The 19275-nt window shown below is 30.3% G+C and overlaps 2 protein-coding genes and 1 non-coding gene across 5 annotated transcripts; all 3 read left to right on the forward strand.

The window, feature by feature from the left end:
- Nucleotides 1-11157: 11157 nt before the first annotated feature.
- TRNAI-UAU (transfer RNA isoleucine (anticodon UAU)) lies at nt 11158-11231 on the forward strand. The gene has a single exon. It is a non-coding gene; the product is annotated as a tRNA-Ile (tRNA).
- Nucleotides 11232-11312: 81 nt separating this feature from the next.
- IQD10 (IQ-domain 10) lies at nt 11313-13306 on the forward strand. 3 transcript variants are annotated; one of them, XM_079058928.1, is made up of 5 exons: nt 11313-11597; nt 11869-11956; nt 12174-12290; nt 12372-12731; nt 12874-13306. In XM_079058928.1, the coding sequence occupies exons 2-5, from the start codon at nt 11882-11884 to the stop codon at nt 13129-13131; spliced, it is 810 nt and encodes a 269-aa protein (XP_078915054.1). In that variant the 5' UTR covers nt 11313-11597; nt 11869-11881; the 3' UTR covers nt 13132-13306. The 3 variants fall into 3 exon arrangements, with proteins under 3 accessions (XP_078915054.1, XP_078915053.1, XP_078915055.1); XM_079058927.1 differs by having other exon boundaries at nt 11316-11597; nt 12165-12290; XM_079058929.1 differs by having other exon boundaries at nt 11318-11597; nt 12165-12290; nt 12390-12731.
- A 1896-nt stretch (nt 13307-15202) lies between these two features.
- LOC145125194 (P-loop containing nucleoside triphosphate hydrolases superfamily protein) lies at nt 15203-17862 on the forward strand. The gene is made up of 7 exons (XM_079060689.1): nt 15203-15710; nt 15803-16017; nt 16079-16584; nt 16669-16895; nt 16971-17147; nt 17227-17349; nt 17434-17862. Exons 1-7 carry the CDS (start codon nt 15291-15293, stop codon nt 17740-17742), a joined length of 1977 nt encoding a protein of 658 aa, XP_078916815.1. The 5' UTR covers nt 15203-15290; the 3' UTR covers nt 17743-17862.
- Nucleotides 17863-19275: the final 1413 nt, after the last annotated feature.

A 19275-nucleotide genomic window follows, 5' to 3' on the forward strand; every position in this document is an offset into this window, starting at 1 on the left:
TTTATATTTATAAAATTCTGAAAGAATTAAAGGTTGAGTAGTAGTATTCTAGTTACATAGTTTTTTATGGGTTTAGGTTTTGAAGAAGATGTCATGTTCTCTTCTTGGCTATACTTCATTCTTTTTATTTTTTTGGTTATCTTTTTAGATGAAAGATCAAGTTTTTTTTCGTTGATAAACTATGAATGGTCCTCCAACATTTGCATAATACAAATTTTTTAAGAATATTCAAAACCATTATGCAAGAATAGTTTATTCTATAAGAATATTATTGTTGTATTCTGATAGAATTGTAGTTAATTATTTAAAAGTTTAATGTGCAGTTGTTACAAGTGTATCATTACAAAATATTAGGCAATGAATCTGTGATAGAAATGGCTTGAAGAATGACTTGAAGACCTGATGGGAAAGGCTTAAAGAATGAATTAAAGAATGATCACACTCACTGTTTAAGAATGTTGTTATTTTTTAAGAATTATATTTGTTATTCTTTCAGAATGTTGTTATGATTCAATGAACCACAATCATACAATGTAATTATTTGGTATATTATTTGTTTAAGAAATCGATTTTGTGTATTCTAACAGAATAAAATCGAAAATATATTTACTAGTTTATGGTTGGCGTTCTGTCATTCTGACAGAATAAAATCGAAAAATATATTTACTAGTTTATGGTTGACATTCTATCATTCTGACAGAATAAAATCGGATTTTTAAATTTGAATTAATTTAAAATATTCAGATTTTTAAAAATAAATGAATTAATTATCCCTAAAAATCCGAAAATTTCTTTTTTTAATATATGTTAATTGACTAAAATGCCCTTATGCTGAAATTTGTGTGATTATATGGTACATGTTATCCTATTCTAATATCATAGACCCTCAGATCATGACCTTTGATTCTATTCCATTCGGTGGTCCAGATCTGTGCATTCTGGCACACAATAGTTAGTAAAAACAAAATAAGTTAAGTCTATATATATATATATATATATATATATATATATATATATATATATATATATATATATATATATATAAACAAAATCTCAAACTTAATGTTTCCCTTTCCAGGTTCTGTCACGTCTAAATAAAAATCCTTGAGTTTTAAGCGAAGACAACCCCACAGATATCTCTAATAAGTTGAACCAATGAACAAAGCAAAACAATGAGAGCATCAGCAATATCTTTCCCCAACTAATGAATGTGGATTTTCCCTTTTTCAGAAGATCCTATCTTTTCAAATCTAACTTTGGAAAAGAAAAAAATAAAACTAAGTTTGTTTTTATAAAGCACCTACTTCAATATGATTTAAAGAGGTTTCTTAAGGGATCATGTTACATTTTCTTTCCTCGTGATGTACTTGTGGCCTTGTGGGACAATACTTGTCTTTTAAAGCACGCCCTCGAAGATATCTCAAAGAATCCAAGATACTGGATAACCTCACAAAAGCAATTTTGTAAACCAAATGCCCAGTCAGTTAATTTTAATTCCCAAACTTTTAGTTATTTTAGTTCTAGTTTTATTAATTTAGTTCTTTCATATTGTTTGGTATTTATTAACCTTTTAATCTGACAAAGCTTTTGATCGTTTAGAAAAAATATTGTAAGATCCTCTGTTAGTAAGCTTTCATTTTCATTGGTGCACAGAAGAAGCGGATTTGGATAAAAAAAATCTAATCCGATCCAAATATTATATTTAACAAAAGACGGAATTACACAAAACCGGTTCAAGTTAGTTTGATCTACCGAATTTTAAAAATTCCATGTCGTGAGCTATAAATCGGATCAGATTAGTCCGATACACAACAAGGCGATTCCAACATTTTTTTTGTTGGGGCACTTGTTAAATTTCTTCAAAAACATAAAGGGCTTTCAAAAAAACGTTTAAATAACTAGATTATTTATATGTAATTTTTTTAGCCAATAGGGGCATGTGCCCCCACGCCCAAAGCATTAGATCCGTCACTGCAGATACATCATATATATCTGGATCCATATCCTGAGCAATGAATCGGATTTGATCTCGGATAAGAAATCCGGACTTGCCTAAATCCGGATTCAATTTGGATCCAAATTATGAACATTAAAGCTACGGTTTTTTTTAGTCATTAAATATTATTGTTTTTTTTGTTTGTTTTTTTTTACCATTTTGCCCTTCCAAACATAGATAATAGGTGTTAGATGTTAGTTATTACCATTTCATTATTGCATTCGAGTCAACGCTGTCGTGAAAATTATATCAACCCTTCGGGTAAATGATGTTTGAAAACATTTTGATTTGTGTGAAATGGTGAAACCACCAACGACTTTTCTAGCCATGAATTCTAGAAAAATGCCAATAAGAAGTAGTTGAGGGGAATGATGTCAAACTATTTATCTGGGATGTCAGAATTTAGAGAGATATTTTACATGTATGAAAAAAGTTCTGCGTAAAAGATGCAATGGTTTTCTTGGCAAAAACCACAATACTACCTTGCGAAACCTTGTGAATCATACTTGTCCCATGTTAAATTGAAGACCAAAAAATTGAAAATTACTTTTCAAAATTTCTCAACGTCACTATACTAATAAATGATCCGAAAATAGCCTAAATGGGATACATGAAATGTTTTAAAATTGGGTTTTTTAGTTGACCTGTGACAACCGTCAAATTTCGGTCAAGGCAAAGTCAAACTAAGTCAACAAGTCAAACCGGTCAACTCCCTTAACCCTTGTATGTTAGGGTTTACGTTATGTAATAACTGTACAATTCGCTACTTTAATAAGAAAACATCATTTGGAAAATTCGTGTGTTTGATTTTCCTTAGCCTTTACAGTGCTAAACAACATTGGAAATTTAATAAACCCTACTCAAGATTACTTGACGCTAATAGGATCAAAACCCATACACTACGATATAAATTGACGTTAATAGCAACATAGTATAGTACAACGTTATAACTATAATCCAATTAAATTATGATACCATATTAAAATCAAATCAAAGTATAATGCTCTAATTAAAATTAAAAGAATCAAACTTGAATGCTATAATTAAACTTCAAATCAAAGTAGATTGTTATAATCAAATAATAACCTATCTTTTATAAAACTCTATTTTTATAAACTTTACATTAAAGTTTATAAAACTCTTATATTAATTATGTAAAAGATGCTTGTGTTAGTGGGAAATTATGAATACCACCAAAAGCAAAAAGATTATTCTCATGGTCTCCCACTCACACCTCCCATCCACTTTCCTTTCCTTTTTCTCCCAACACATTATTCTCTTCACCACTTAAACCTTCTCTATTCTTTCTCTCACTCTCAATCTCGAAATTCATCCAAGAAATACTCATATTCCAGCCAAGAACAATCTATTATACTCCAATCTTCATCCCTCTTGAAGCATTCAACAAGGTATGTTGTTAAAAGTTTCAAATTCATACAAGAAACAAATTAAATCCACCAAACTATCTAAAACTCATTTTATGCATAGAATTGATTTTTCTCAGAATCCCATCAATAAAATAAGAAGTTCTGGAAATTTTCAGAAAATAACTTGTTTTTATTGAATTACTATAATTATTGCAATAAAGTAGGGCAATAATTCACATAAAATACTTTTTGCATTCAATAAATTCTAAAAAAATTCTGGGATGACCCATATATTGATTAAACATAATTTATGAAGTTTCCTACATTTATATTACTGTTTACTATTATTTATGGTTTTATTTATTAATTAATAATGAAATATATAAAAAATACTTCCCATAGTCACAAATATCCGAAACTTATACACTGGGCTCTATATCATGTTATAAAACTATGGTTAATTTTATAGAATTTTTGCGAATCATTTATTATTTTTCCCGAATTTTGTTGTTGTTTAATCATTAAAGTATTAAATAAATACTAAAACAGTTCAGAAAAATATAAAAATTTTACAGTAATTAATATTGTATGAAATAATGATTTCCTAATAATTTCATAATTTTTCAATACTGTTTACTATTTAAAACCATTTTCCTAAGTATTTAAGCATGTAAAAATGCATTTTAATGATTATTTCATATAAATAATTGTTAAAATCTGTAAATAATTATAATTGGTCAAGTTATTATTTTAATAAGAAATTATTAAAATGTGGCCTAAATTGAAAATATAAATTAATTATGCAAAGTAATTAATTCAATTTAAAATTCATTTAACAAATGAATACCTTAATATTCTAATCAAAATGAATTATTGTTAATTCATCTAATATAAGAATATGTGTCTAATTATTTGTATTAGTACTCTATTCTCGTCTAGCAGTTTCTAAACCAAAACTATTAATTATATTAGGTTCTACGCCATTTTGACCCGAACCGTCTATCGTACGACACACGTATGTCGTTTTGGGACTAAGGTGAGTAATCTACCCCATATTTTATAATTTTCAATACTTTTGGGGTGTATCATGTGGTTCTAATATGTTCCAACTTCATTTTATTGTTTTATCACAATTGAGACATTGTTGAGACATTTATACGTGAGTCATTAATTGTATAACTATTGTTTGTTTACGCTACATGTACTTGTAGTGCATTACCATTTTTAGTCTAATCTCCATGACTATGCCCGTATTCTTGAGGTACGTTATGGACAATAATAGCGCTATTGGGTTGACCACCCCGCCTTGGGACGCTAAGGTGATTGATCGCACGTGGTTGAGTGTGTTTGATGATTAGATGCTCCATCATATATATATATATATATATATATATATATATATATATATATATATATATATATACATATGTATATATATAGGGTGAGGACTTATTGTTGTTGTTATCATTTGTTAATCAATTTTTGATTTATAAACCGTTATCTCAAATACAATTGTTTGCCGACTTCAAAAGAAAACAAATTTCAAATTATAAATGTTTCAACTTCACAATTTTCTCTACTAAAATTAGATTACTCACCAACTCTCGTAGTTGACCTGTTTTTACCCATGATGCAGATTTGAAGAATGAAGTTGATGAAAAATAGGTTGTGCCTTAGAAATCCACAAGACTATTTAAATTTGATGTAATAAATGTTGTTCGTATTTGGATTTGTATTTGTATGTTGTGGATCTTGTTTGCATACTTAGTACTTAATTGAATCTAATCATATTATAACATAGTTGTCATGAGACTTTGAACAATATATCACGCCTTGATCGATTCCGACAAGGATCGGGGTGTGACATGACCCAATGTGACGAATGGGTCACAGGTCGACATGTTCATTCATCGAGTCACGTAACCTGGTTTTCTAGAACATGGATGACTATTTTATAGCTACATTGCATAATGGTGTATTGCACTGGACCTTCACATATTATTGCAAAATTTTCAAATATAAGTTATTCTAGTCTTCTTCGACCAAAAAAAATGTGGAAGTATTAGTTAAAAAAGTAAAAGGCTTGTCCGTTTCTAATGTTAAGATGTTTTGAAATATACATGGGAATATTATATGTTGATTCCACCTTACACTTTAAATTCAAATATCTAACACTTTGAATCCATCTAATCTCCAATGTTTACTGAAAAATATAAATTTAATAAAGTGCTTACTTAACATGAAAAGATTGATGTTTCACAAAATAATGAAACAAAATAAAAACAATTGTATTTTAAGTCAAAATCGTTTGATGTTCATAACATTTTTTTCTAAAATATAAGTTATGTATCTATCTAATCCTGTTGAAGATGATATAAGATAAATATAAATATGTAATGTCGTGATATTGTTTTTTTTATTAGGTTTAAACTTGGTTTTTGTAATGGTCCGAGTCAACGGTTCAATCGGTTTTATGGTAAAACCATCCAGTTCAATTCTATAAATAGACAAAATTATGTTTTTATTCGATCAGACGGTCTATCATCCAAGTTTTAAAACATTGGATACACCGATAGTGATGCTTAAAGTGATTTTTTTTTCTTATTTTTTAAAACTTTTATTTGAAAGAATTCTTGTTCCTATCAAGACTTTTTCACACAAATGCTTGCTGCAAAAGTATACTTTCTTATTTTTGTGACGTAGGTTTACAAAAAGATCATGAACATAAAAAGTGATTAATATGTAGACCCGTGTAAGATCTTATGGAATCAATTGATCCACTTGAACTTTTTTTTCTTAATTAATTTATTATTTATTTATTTTTTACTTTTTATAATTGTAGTTCTATAATTTGTAGTTTTCTTCACGAAGTAGTTATTGTTGTTTTTTTAGTACAATTTTATTTTTTTTAATTGAAATTTCAACCTTTAAAATAACATCATTTCACTTCATATTTAAAAAAAATGTCATGAGCTAGATAAAACTATTTAAAGAAATACATCCTTATATCCAAAGTAGAAGATATTCATTATATAAAGACATTGGAAGATATGATGGATAATCTATTGATTGATGTTTAAATCCTGACACTACTCAACCCATGTGGTCATAAAGGTTCGCTACAGTGACTCCATAACAAAAGTTATTAATAAAATAACTTTTAGTGTTTGGTAAAATTACTAAAATAATATCAGTTATATTATTAAAAGTTATTTGTAATATAAGTTATATTATAGAAAGTTATTTGAAATAATTTATTGATTACACCTTTTTAGATTTTTTTCACAAAATTTTCAAATATAACCATATATGCTTAATTTTTTTTTATTTTTCTTTTTAGTTAAATTTAGTTTTTACATCTTTTGCAAAACTTAGAGTTTTTACAATCTTTTTATAATATTTTTTTTACCAATTTTACAATGTTTAATACAATTTGTTAAAGTTTTTTTTCCCTTTGTTTACGAATTAATATATATATATATATATATATATATATATATATATATATATATATATATATATATATATATATAAATTCTATTTCTAACTTCTCTTTATATATTTGTTTTTATAAATATAAAGTTGTAAACATATAAAACTTTATTTTTTTGCATAGAATTAATATATTTATTTTTTTATAAATTCTATTTCTAACTTCTCTTTATATATTTGTTTTTATGAATATAAAGTGCATACTCGTTTTTATAAATTTGTAAAAAAATACAAAATTGTAAAAAACTCTATAAAAAGTTAAAAAAAAAAGATTGAAAGAGATTGTCAAAAAGGTAATCTAAAAATAAAGTTGTAAAAACTAAAAAAAAAAGTAAGCTTTCCAAAATAAATTTGTAAAAATACTTATCCGCGTTAATTTTCAAGGTTAATTAGCTATTGATGTAATAAAATATATAAATTGATGTTTTATCGGTGTCGTTGACACATTTGTTGTTAATTATTTTTTAATTAGTGTGATACCCGTCTGATAGACGGTGGACCGGTGTAATTAAAAAAAATTATTTTACTTTCTTCTATATCATCATTATGTAATTTGTTCCAATATCAACATTATATAACGACAAATGTACTCAATTAAACAACATATGAATGAACAAAAACATCAAAAGACAATAAAATAAAATAAAATAACAATTTATTAACATACAACTAAACGAAATTAAGTTAAAAATAGAAAAGTGAAAGATGTTTAATTACATTCCAATTTGATTCCTAAATAAGTTCACTTTTCACAAAGAAAAAAAGTCAACGTTAGTTGTTAAAAAAATCAATATCTAGTCATTATTTTTAATTGTTGGTCCATTGGCACGAGGTTGAGATAATCATTAAAAAAATACTCAAATTACAAAAAATAAAAATCATTAGCTAACACTATCAACCATTTCCAAACAAAAGTTATAAGCTCCTAGGTCATAAATATAAAATAGCAATCAACAACTGACAACACTTCAACTCATACACAGTCAAAAAAAATTTGAAAGTCCAAAACTTGAATAGAAATAAAATAAAGGAAGTAGGAAACTATAACTTACATCAACTATAAAGTACATTGTTATATCTTGCAATTAGCTAAAAAACAAACAAATTGGTTAATTTAAATGTAAAATGTTGTAATAAGCAATTCAATGAGGGTGTGTTGCTATTTCTTGCAATAATAACCTTATTACTTCTCGATAAAGATTTTTTTTATTACATTTGTTGTGAATAAAAGACATGGAGAGTTTTTGTGGTTGTGATGTAAAGTTGAGAGATCCAAAGGCCGAAAATGAGGGAGCGGTTTTTAACGCCCTGCCGTTAGTAATAATAATAATTATATATTTAAATGTATTTTTATATCATTTTATATTTGTTATTTAATTTATTAATTTGTTTTTACTAAATTATATTACTTTACCACTTAACTTATTAGAGAAAGAACTAAATTTTTTCTTCATAAAAAAACTAAGGTTGCGTTTAGTTGAGGAAAAATGAGCCGTTTTCCGAAATTTTTTTTCAAGAAAAATGAAAACTTTGAAAATTTGTTTAGTTCGTCTATTTTTTTAAATTTTTCACAAAAAATGAAAATGTTCCGTTTTCTAAAATTACAAAGAAGTTAAAATTTTGTGGAAAACTCATAATAATTGTTTTCCACAATTTTCTAATTCCAATATTTTTTTAAAATATAAATACACACCCACTCCCACCCTACCCACCTCTACCTACGCCACATTAACACTCCCAACCCACCACACCCCTACATACCTACCCACACCCACCCACTCCCAAACCCAGCCCAACACCACTACCACAATCACCCCACCTACCATCACCATCATCACAACCACTACCCCATCACTAGCATCACCAACATCGCCGCCGCCATCACAACCACTGCCACAATTGTCGCCGCCACCCCTGCTGTCGCTGCCACCACGTTTTCAATGATCTTTGGTGTCGCGGGGTCTCACAACGACATTAACATTTTGGCCAGTCTCCACTTTTCAACGATCTTTTGACTGGCAAAGCATCTGACAAGACATTCACGGTGAACGCACACTCGTAGAAATATGGTTACTACCTTTGTGATGTGATATACCCAAATTATTTTACACTTATGAAGGCATATTCGGTTCCTTGAAGTGAAAAGACAAAGTTGTTTACAAAGAGGCAGGAATCAATAAGGAAGGATATCGAGAGGGCATTTGGAGTCTTCAAACAGACATGACATGTAGTGAAATACGCTACACGACTTTGGGATAAGAAAAAAAAATTTAAAAATGGTCCTACCATGTATTATAATGCATAAGATTATCATTGAAGATCAAGGTCGAGCGATTTGCACGTATGATCCGGACGACGTTGTCATCCCGCTTAAAGAGTTCGTACCCGAAACGAGTGATTTTTTTTTATCACAAGTTGTTGAAATTCATAACAGCAAAACGTGTTTCAATCTTTAAAAAGATGCCGCGGAGCATTTGTACAAACTCAACATGAACGAAGAGTAGTTTTTTTTTTTTTTATTTTTTATTTTTTATTTTTAATTCTAGGTTAATTAAGTAATGTAGTTTGAAGTTGTATTTTTATTTTTATAATTAATAAAAAACTAGTTAAAAAAATTCAATGTTTTTTTTTAATTTCAAAAAATGTATTTTTATTGTATTTTTTAATTAAAAATAATAATAATAAATAATGTGGAGTGGAGTGGTTAGTGATGGGTATACCATATGTTTAGTGGTAGTTAGTGGTGATGACGTGACACCCACCACTATACTAGTTAGTGATGGATATAAAAGAGGGATAATGACTTAGGAGGGTAATAACGTTTCCTGTTTGTCCATTTTAGGTCCCTAACGTATATTTTGTGCGTATTACACTATTAAGGTTCTTATAACCGTTTACAAATAGTCCTTTTAACAGGAAAAAACCTGTAAAAAAGATTATTTCTAAACGGTTATAACAACCTTAATAGTGTAATACACACAAAAAATATGTTAGGGACCTAATATGGACAAATGGAAAACGTTATTACCCTCCTAAGTCATTATCCCCGTATGAAACTATAAACCCTTATAGTAACTTTTTTACTTTTTAAATAAGAAACTTGTAGGTCTTGGGGTTGGTAGTTTGGATGCTTTTGGATCACATTCCGGTAAGAGCTAAATTGGTGGAAAGGGGGGTGATGATAGATTCCTTATTGTGTTCTGTGTGTCATAATTCTCAAGAAAGTATGAAGCATTTGTTGCTGTAGTTTTCGGTTTCTGATCAGGTTTGGAGTCGGGTTGGGCATTGACTTCATTTGGACCTTCCTATGTTTTCATCTATCCGTGATGTGGTGGATTGGGTGGATTCTAGACCGACGGTTCATATGGAACGCCCGATTGTTGAGTCGGTGTTCATGGTGATGTGGTTACAAAATCCAATCCAATCCAATTCTAACCTTTCTACTTTTTTTTTTTTTTTAATTTCAACAACTTTATATGAAATACACATATAAAAATAAATACTAAAAATCTTAAAAATATATATTCAAAATAATAAATACTAAAAATCTTAGGAGGGTAATAACATTTCCTGTTTGTCCATTTTAGGTCCCTACGTATTTTTTGTGCGTATTACACCATTAATGTTATTATAACCGTTTACAAATAGTCATTTTAACAGGAAGAAACCGGTAAAATGGATTATTTCTAAACGGTTATAACAACCTTAATGGTGTAATACACACAAAAGATATGTTAGGTACCTAATATGGACAAACGAGAAACGTTATTACCCTCCTAAGTCATTATCCCTATAACGGATGGTCTTACTTTTTTCAAATTGCGTATCACAGTTAATGAGATACTTTACAAAACTTTAATCAATAAGATACTTTACAAAACTTTAATCAATAGAATTGGAAGAAACAAGATCATCATCATGCTTTGTTTTTTTTATTCTACGATTATATGTTCGGACAATATATTCATAATTATATCAATAATTTGATTTATTTTTCCAATTCAAAGTATCTAGTATAAATAATAAATATTAAAATTAAGATAATTAACAATCATTTATCACATGTTCTTTACTTTATAGTATTAGACATCGCTAAAGATATAAAAATATGTAAATGTAACTATCATTTACTTCTTCTAAAGAAAATAAGGGAACACACTTTTCGTCTTAATTTATCAATACATACAACGTTTTTCTATTTTAACATTTAACTTAGATACTATAATACTTTTACTATTTTATGTACGCTAAAAAAGAAAATAATAATTGTTAAATTGGTAAACTCCAATGAATAAGCACAAAGGTCCCGTAGCTCAGTTGGTTAGAGCGTTGGTCTTATGAGCCGAAGGTCGCGGGTTCGAGCCCCGCCGGGACCATAACTGGTCGCTATCTTTTATTTTTTGTTAGTCTACCGTTACGACGTCGTTACCTCGTTTTACTTTCACCATTTTTGCGCTTGAGAGAAGCAGTTAGGGTTTCATTTTCTAATGTAAGTTTGAACGTATAATTCAGGGTTTGAAGATGAAACCCTTCCATCTGTAATCTTGTTGGTGTGTCATCTCCTAAAGCTGCCTCTCACCTAAACAAACCCCATTCATCCCTATCAATATTATCAACAAATCCGCCATTGCCATGGCCCACGATACCTCTCTCCTGGATTCTTTTCTTGCTACCTCTACAATTACCCTTTCTGCGCATATGCTTTTTCCATACCCTCTTCAGCTTCTTGTTCCTCGACTCTGGTTAGTATGCAAAACCAAACCCTCTTCGTATTATCTGTTCTTAATTGCTTCATCATGATCTTCGTCACTGTTTCTATATTTGATTTGTTCGTACTCAAAACCCTCGTCGTATTATGTCTCTTTTGTTAATACAATTGATTACTTTTTGCGAATTGTGAGGTTTTGATCATAAAATCATTGTCGATCAAGCAACATGATTGTTAATTGATTTAGCATTTCATAGAAAGAATTATCTTTATGCCCATTATCGTTTTAAATGCTTTTCTGCCAGGTGTTTGATATAAATGGGTGTTTGCGGGTGGTTCAAGAGATTAATCGGCATGAAAAGAAAGAAAGAAACCAGACCCAAGAAAACAGAGGTAATTGTAAATTATAATTCCCTCTTTGACTTTGAAGGTCAAACTAAACACTCCTTAGATTAAAAATTAACACAATTTACATCAATATTTCTATATCTAACTTAAAAAAATCATCACTAATTTAAGAACTTTTATCCAATTTACCATAAATTTTAGAAGATTTCATAAGCATTTTGAAGTTGAACATCGTATGTTTGACCTTAAAAAGTCAAAACAGGATACGAAAATCACAAATAGCTTAAAGAACCGGGATTCTTTTCGGGTTATTGGTCGAAGCACAGGAACAAAAGAATTTGCTGCAACTCGAATCCAAACAGCATATCGGGCACATCGGGTACAATATAAATATAAATATAAATTCTCATACATTTTTATACTAATAATATTATATATTTTCATGTTCTAAAAATTCCAGTTTTTGAAACAAAAACAGGCAAGAAAAGCTTTACGTTGCTTAAAAGGAACATCAAGATTCCGTTCATTGGTTGAACCTATTGCTCTAACAAAGCAATCTTTTTCTGCTCTTGACAAAATACATTTTTGGAGTAAAATACAATCAGAAATTAGAACCCGACGCCATTGGATGGTGGCAGAAGGAAGAATAAAGCAAAAAAAACTTGAAAATCAAGTCAAAATTGATTCAAAGCTTCATGAACTTGAGGTCGAGTGGTGTGGTGGGCCCGAGACAATGGATGAGATTGTATCTAGGATACAACAACGTGAAGAAGCTACTAATAAACGGGAACGTGCTATGGCCTATGCTTTCTATCACCAAGTATGTTATTTTGTGTTTTTATTAGATTACTATTATTATAATATATGTCACTTATGTGTATTATTAAATTGTGTATTGCGTTTTTAAATTATTAAAAAGTACTAATAGGTTTTATTTATGTATTTACTTTTTTTTTTTGAAGTGGAGGGCGAATTCGAATAGATATTTTGGTCAAGCTTACTTTGACTTAAGCAAGGAGAGTTGGGGATGGAGCTGGAAAGAGCGGTGGATTGCGGTGTGCCCATGGGAGGCTCGGGTGGTTGCACGGGCTAGGCAACAAAACAAGCCGTCGGGTAAAACAATGAGACATGGTGCACCCAAGATAATTGTTTCGGTTAAACCACAAATGTGTAATGGAAAAGGTACAATCAAAGCAGCACATGGTACTACTACTACTTGAAATGTTGCGGATACGTATTTTCTTTCATGAGTGAGAGCAAGAGTATATTTGTTTTTTAAAATTTTTATTTCGTGTGATTATTAATGTATAGTTTTTTTCTTTATTTAATTAAGTTGATTTTGAAAATATGTTCCCTGAAATAAAAATTAACCGAAATAACTTTTTTTTTTTTTGCGCTAAGTGTCTCTCTAAATGGCTAGTGGTTTTGTTTCAAAGAGCAGTTTGTATCAACCATATATATCTATATATTTGTTATATAATCAACAACTTAAATTCCCACCCTTATAGGATTGTCAACTCTATGTAAATCGGATTAGCACCTTAAGATGAGAAACTCATAAAAACACCATTGTCGAATCTAGAATCCACCATTCACATGTGGGATGTGATACAAAAATAACTACAATTTACAGGTCATCTTCCTTATATACGCCTCCTCCATTCACTTCACTTCATGTATTTCCTCAATTTATGTGGGATACTAGTAAAAATAAACACTCAACACTAGACTTGTCTAATCCTTGGATGGGATATTTAATACCAAGGGTTTCTAGTCTAGCAGTATAAGGTGTTGTCCTTTTTTTTGAGACATAGGTGAAATTAAGAGGTGAAATAAAGAGTTGGTTAGATTACCGTTAAAAAAAGGATGAGAGATTTAATAATGTTGCATTATGCATAGAACACAAAGGTGAACAACATGTCTTTAAAGAAAAGAAAAAAAGAGAAGAAAAATGTGAAAAGAAAAAAAAAGGATGTATTTTTCTTTTCTTTCTTTCAAATTCCTCGTGATTTGGTAGGACAATTTGTAGGGAAGATTTGCATGGATCTTCTTTTCCCTTTCTCTCATCTTCTACAAATAAATAAACTCAAAAACAATGATCATTTCTTAATCTTCTCACTTCCTTTCTAATATGTCGTTAAATTAGACTCTGAAGCGGAGGGTAAATGAAATTTATGCAAAACATTTGAAAATAAATATATATTTGGATTAGTCGTGGATAATATAGTTATGTGTACCATAACCCTAGAAACATCATGTTATGCTATACAATAGACGACTAAGAATACACACGAGTACCGATACCTAATGTTTAATTGTTCCAAAAAATAAGAACCAAAATCGAATTCAGTTACAAATATTAGGAATAAGAACTGTCCCAATCATAATAGTTGGTATTCAGCTACAAGCATTAGCAATTAGAACGATCCCATTCACAATAGCTATAGCTGGTAATCAGTTGCAAACATTAGAAACAAAAACTGTCCTGATTACAATAGCTTACAATAGCCGGTAGGATGTGTTGATGTTCACCCATTGCTAAGGCTAGTAATTGTTAGTATAGACATACACAATGCTATAGTAATTACCAAATTAAAAAACACAATTTTGAAACCTAGCGTTTGTTTAAAACTAATATAATGACAATTTAATTTAAATGTTTAAAAAGGGGTTCTAAACCTTTTTTATATAATCTTAAGTGTGGTGTTTTTACAAATATTAGGGCTTTATGTGTAGTAAGACCAACTTCAACCACAAAACACTAAAAAACACTAAAATGGTGACTTTGTAACACTAAAATGCAGTTTTCACTCAAACCATATACTAAAATTTTACATTAATAATAATATATAGAATAAAATAATAATTATAATGGTGTTAAAAATAGTATATATAATAAAATAATAGAGTTAAATTGAAAAAGTACATTTGATGTTTGGAGATAGCCACGCCAAATTCATAGGCCACTAAGAGGCTTCACAAAAATGGTGATGATTTTAAAGTTCCATTGTAGTGGTTTTTAGAGGCTTTGCACCATTTTAGTGGTCCATTGGAGTTGCTCTAAGGGGTCTTTGGTTAAGTTTATTTAAGGTTATATCGGTTTCATATTGGTATAAGCTAAAAAAATTGTTTCTATAGAAATAACTTATACCATGTTATACGGTTAATAAATCAAAATTCATAAATAAAGCCCACGTGACTAATCAACTTATCAACCAAACACCCTCTAAATAAAAGATTGGTTATAAAAAAGAACAAAATGAAAACTTAAGGGGACAATAAGTAACTTCCGCAGGAAGATATTAGATATCAGAACTTCATTCGACCAAGCAAAATAGAGCACAAGAACACACACCGATTTTGCCGCCAAAATCCGAATATGCTCTGTGTACCTCTCCGTTCTATCTCTCCTCACCCGAAAATCCCACTTAGATCGCAAGCCAAACTGTTAAGATTCTTGCCAACAACCCGTTTTGTTCATTTTCATCATCGTCGTAAAGATTTGAACAAAATTAATCACAGGAGTAATGGATATAGTCATCGTCCTTGTCCTTGTTCGAATTCTGATACGGGGGTTTTCAGTTCGAGCGAAGAAGAGTTCGATATGGAATTGGGACGCCTGTTGAGGCTGTTGCCGGAGGAGATGCGGCGGAGAGTTAACGAACATCAAGAACTTCACCAATTGATCGAGGTCGTTATGGATTTGGGTCGGAAACCCCTGGCTCGATTTCCTTCTGGGGATTTTGTCTTATCAGAACATTTGATCACAGTGGATGATCTCGAACACGCTACTTCATTGGTAAACATGATTCTAAGCTTCTTGTCCACCAAGTGTTCGATCTTTTGCTTTTCGTTGGTAATTTATGGCTATATCTTTCTCACCCCTGATAGGTAGGCGATTTCGCCATTGATAATCGAGCTGGCATTAGCAGAACATTGCACCGAATTAGTGCCATTAGAAACCGCAAAGGTGCAATTATCGGGCTAACCTGTCGTGTTGGTCGAGCTATATCAGGAAGTGCCAAATTACTTCAAGATCTAGTTAAAGATGGAGCTTCTTTACTCCTTATCGGACCTCCAGGAGTTGGAAAAACTACAATTATCAGGTTTGTTATTTCATACGCTTACAGTCTCCTCCTTTCTTTTGTTTAATTCTTTCTATTACAGGGATGTCGCTCGAATGCTTGCAAATGAATACAAAAAACGCGTCATGATTGTCGACACCTCAAATGAAATCGGTGGAGATGGTGATATACCTCATGCAGGTATAGGTAATGCTCGAAGGATGCAAGTTCCTGATTCTGATATGCAACATAAGGTGTTAATCGAAGCAGTTGAAAATCACATGCCTCAAGTGATTGTAATCGATGAAATTGGGACAAAACTTGAAGCAGCAGCTGCAAGTACTATTGCACAACGTGGGATTCAGTTAGTTGCAACTGCTCATGGAATTACAATAGAGAATTTAGTCATGAATCCTTCTTTAGAAATGCTTGTTGGAGGAATTCAGAGCGTGACTCTTGGAGATGATGAAGCAAATCGAAGAGGTGTTCAGAAATCAGTTTTGGAAAGAAAAGGTCCTTCTACTTTTGATTGTGCTGTTGAGATCATTTCTAGGGTTGAATTGAGAGTTCATACTAGTCTTGAAGCTACAGTCGATGCTATTCTCTCTGGTTTGTTCTTCTCCCTTTGGAAGTAAGGGTAAAATAGTCATTTAGTATTTTTGTTAATTTTTTATTTGTTTTATGTTACGAAAGGTCGTTCCCCAAAATATCAAATTTGCAAGTTAAACGACGGAGTTTTGGATGCTACTTTACAAAGTGATCAAATTGTTCCCGATTCATTTGTCAAGAAGAGTGTCGCTACAATTGAAATGACAAATGACCATCTTACCCCTGACAAACACATATCCAAAGAGTCTCAAAGCGAAAAAGACAAGTCTTATGATACACATAAACCACCCTTGTGTTTATTTCTGTATGGGGTATGATATTAGTAACTAATTCTATTTTCTTTAGGTTTAAATACATATGGTTTATATTGTGGGTAGATATTGTAGGTTTCAGAAACAAGTGTGATGCAAGTTTTTAAACACTTAAAGATGGAATCTGCTGTGGATTTTACTGAAAATATTAGTGAAGCTGATGCAATAATTGCATTACTTTCAAAAATCAAGAAAAATTCTCGGATTCAAGCTGCTGCTCACTCTAGTGACGTACCTATTTATGTCACCAAAGTAAGTATTATTATAATTTTTTTTTTAAATTACGAATAGATTTTTCTTGATTGGTTTATTGATAAATTTGTGTTTGTAGACAAGTGCATTGATGCAGTTAACGAAGGCTATAGAAGCATTAGTGAGTGATTATGATAATGAATTTGAAGATATTGAAGATGAGTCTCCGATTAATGAATCAGAGAAGACTGATGCTTTGGAGGTATTTCTTCTTTCTCTTCACATTTATCGAGTAACCCTAACTTATTCAACTTAGATTTTTATGATTATTATTATTATTTTATAGGAGGCAAGGATTGCAATTGAACAAGTTGTAATCCCGAAAGGGGAATCTGTGGAATTACTTCCTAGATCATCTAATATAATGTTACTTCAAAAAGATCTTATTCGTAAATACAAACTACAATCACAACAAATTGGCTCTGAGACAACAACAGATGTAAGAATTCGTATCTTACCTTTTCAAGCTAAAAAACAAGATACAAATCCTGAAAGGACTGATGATGATGATGATGATGAAATCAGTGAGTTTGACTTGTCAAACACAAATGGCTCCCCCTACCCAGTGGACAGATTGCCACTCTTGCCTGATTAGATAATACGTTATGTAATTATTTTCATTATTCTTTTTTTTTTTGATAAATACCACTTACTGTTGACTTTTATAGTAAATATATTTTGTGGGAAAAATTAATAAAGAATTGGTAAAAGATAAGGGCGTGTTTTGTTTATGAATTTCAAAGGAATTTGAAGGAATTGGAATTGGATTCCTTCAGAATCTAATATATATTCTAAGGATTTTATCATTCATGAAGTTCCATTTGCAATTTTTCTTTTTCATGTATCCTTAACAAATATATGTATTTCTTGAATCTTGCAAAAATCTTTTGAATACCACATCTTAGTTTATCTGACAAATGTATAACATTATGTTGTTGGATATCGATATTAAATATTAATTCTATTATCATAGAATCATATAATATTTGTTGTCATATTATTTATTTGGTGTTTGTATAATTAGGGTACGTAGGTTTGATGTTCATATACTTAGTCTAAAAGTAAGCTTCATAATTTTTTTTAGTAAACGGTAATTCTATCATTTGTTTTTAAACTAGAAAAACAAGCTATAGAAGAATCAATAAAGGGTGTACTAGTCATTTAACATAACTCTTATTCCAATCGAATTCTTTTGAGAAATTTTGTGAACCAAACTCAAACAACAAATTAATGGAACTGAATTAGTGAAATTCATTTCTTCCTAACCAAACATGTATGTAATGTAATATATTGTAATCCTTGTGTGAACCAAATGCCCCATAATTAAGTTTATCATTTAGAAATGGAGAACATCATTAGCTTAAAATTTAAGACCTCGAAAGGCCGGTTTATAGATAAGGTGATACGTGTATTAAAACCCATTTGAAACAGGTTAGTTGCCTTTTTTCCTAATTAGAAATGTTGGTAAATGGTTTTGGGTTGGCTTTTTCCTATTATTGGCCGGTGCCATTGACTTTGTCCATTGATCATTCAAATTAATTATTGATATTAGTTGTCTTTGCATGCACACTTTTTCTCTTTACATCATGTCAAATACCTACTTGATATGGTCAAATGTAGAGAAACTAAGTCAATTATATATGGTCAAATGTGAGTTGAACACTTGGATGATGAAGAATGGCCACAATCACTTTAGTTAGCAATATATCATTCATTGGTAATTGGTAATTTGGTATGGTATAGAATCTATATAAGCTTTGGAAGTATTTGATAAGAAGAAATGTCACAAATACTTTTTAATGAGGATGAAACCAAGAATATTGTAATTGTAGATAGACATAGCAACAACAAGAGATCCAAAAATCTCATTAAAATGAGGTGGAAAGAAGGTAGAAGTAGATAGTCAAGTCTTCATAGGAGAAAAAATGACTCACTTAAATGAAATCCAAGACGTGGACAACAAAAACAACTGGTAATCACCAAATTATTTTTTTGGCACGAATGTATCACTTAGAATCTTGTAGTAGAAAATAGTATCTTCTATTTTGTTTTATGTTTGAATGGAAAACAATAAAAGATAGCTAATCTTTGGTTAGAATTTGTCACAAAAAAGAAACGAAAAGAAAGG

The sequence above is a fragment of the Lactuca virosa genome, chromosome 7 (assembly GCF_052849685.1).
Source record: "Lactuca virosa cultivar CGN04683 chromosome 7, Lactuca_virosa_CGN04683_v6, whole genome shotgun sequence".
In the NCBI taxonomy this organism is placed as follows: Eukaryota; Viridiplantae; Streptophyta; class Magnoliopsida; order Asterales; family Asteraceae; genus Lactuca; species Lactuca virosa.

Bases quoted from the DNA above. Each gene is read 5' to 3' on its own strand.
- LOC145125194 (XM_079060689.1), top strand. From the start codon at position 15,291: ATGCTCTGTGTACCTCTCCGTTCTATCTCTCCTCACCCGAAAATCCCA. The intron at 16,585-16,668 runs GTTTGTTCTTCT...ATGTTACGAAAG, and splicing joins AGTCGATGCTATTCTCTCTG to GTCGTTCCCCAAAATATCAA. The intron at 17,350-17,433 runs GTATTTCTTCTT...ATTATTTTATAG, and splicing joins AGAAGACTGATGCTTTGGAG to GAGGCAAGGATTGCAATTGA.
- IQD10 (XM_079058927.1), top strand. From the start codon at position 11,882: ATGGGTGTTTGCGGGTGGTTCAAGAGATTAATCGGCATGAAAAGAAAG. The intron at 12,291-12,371 runs GTACAATATAAA...TAAAAATTCCAG, and splicing joins CAGCATATCGGGCACATCGG to TTTTTGAAACAAAAACAGGC. The intron at 12,732-12,873 runs GTATGTTATTTT...TTTTTTTTGAAG, and splicing joins CCTATGCTTTCTATCACCAA to TGGAGGGCGAATTCGAATAG.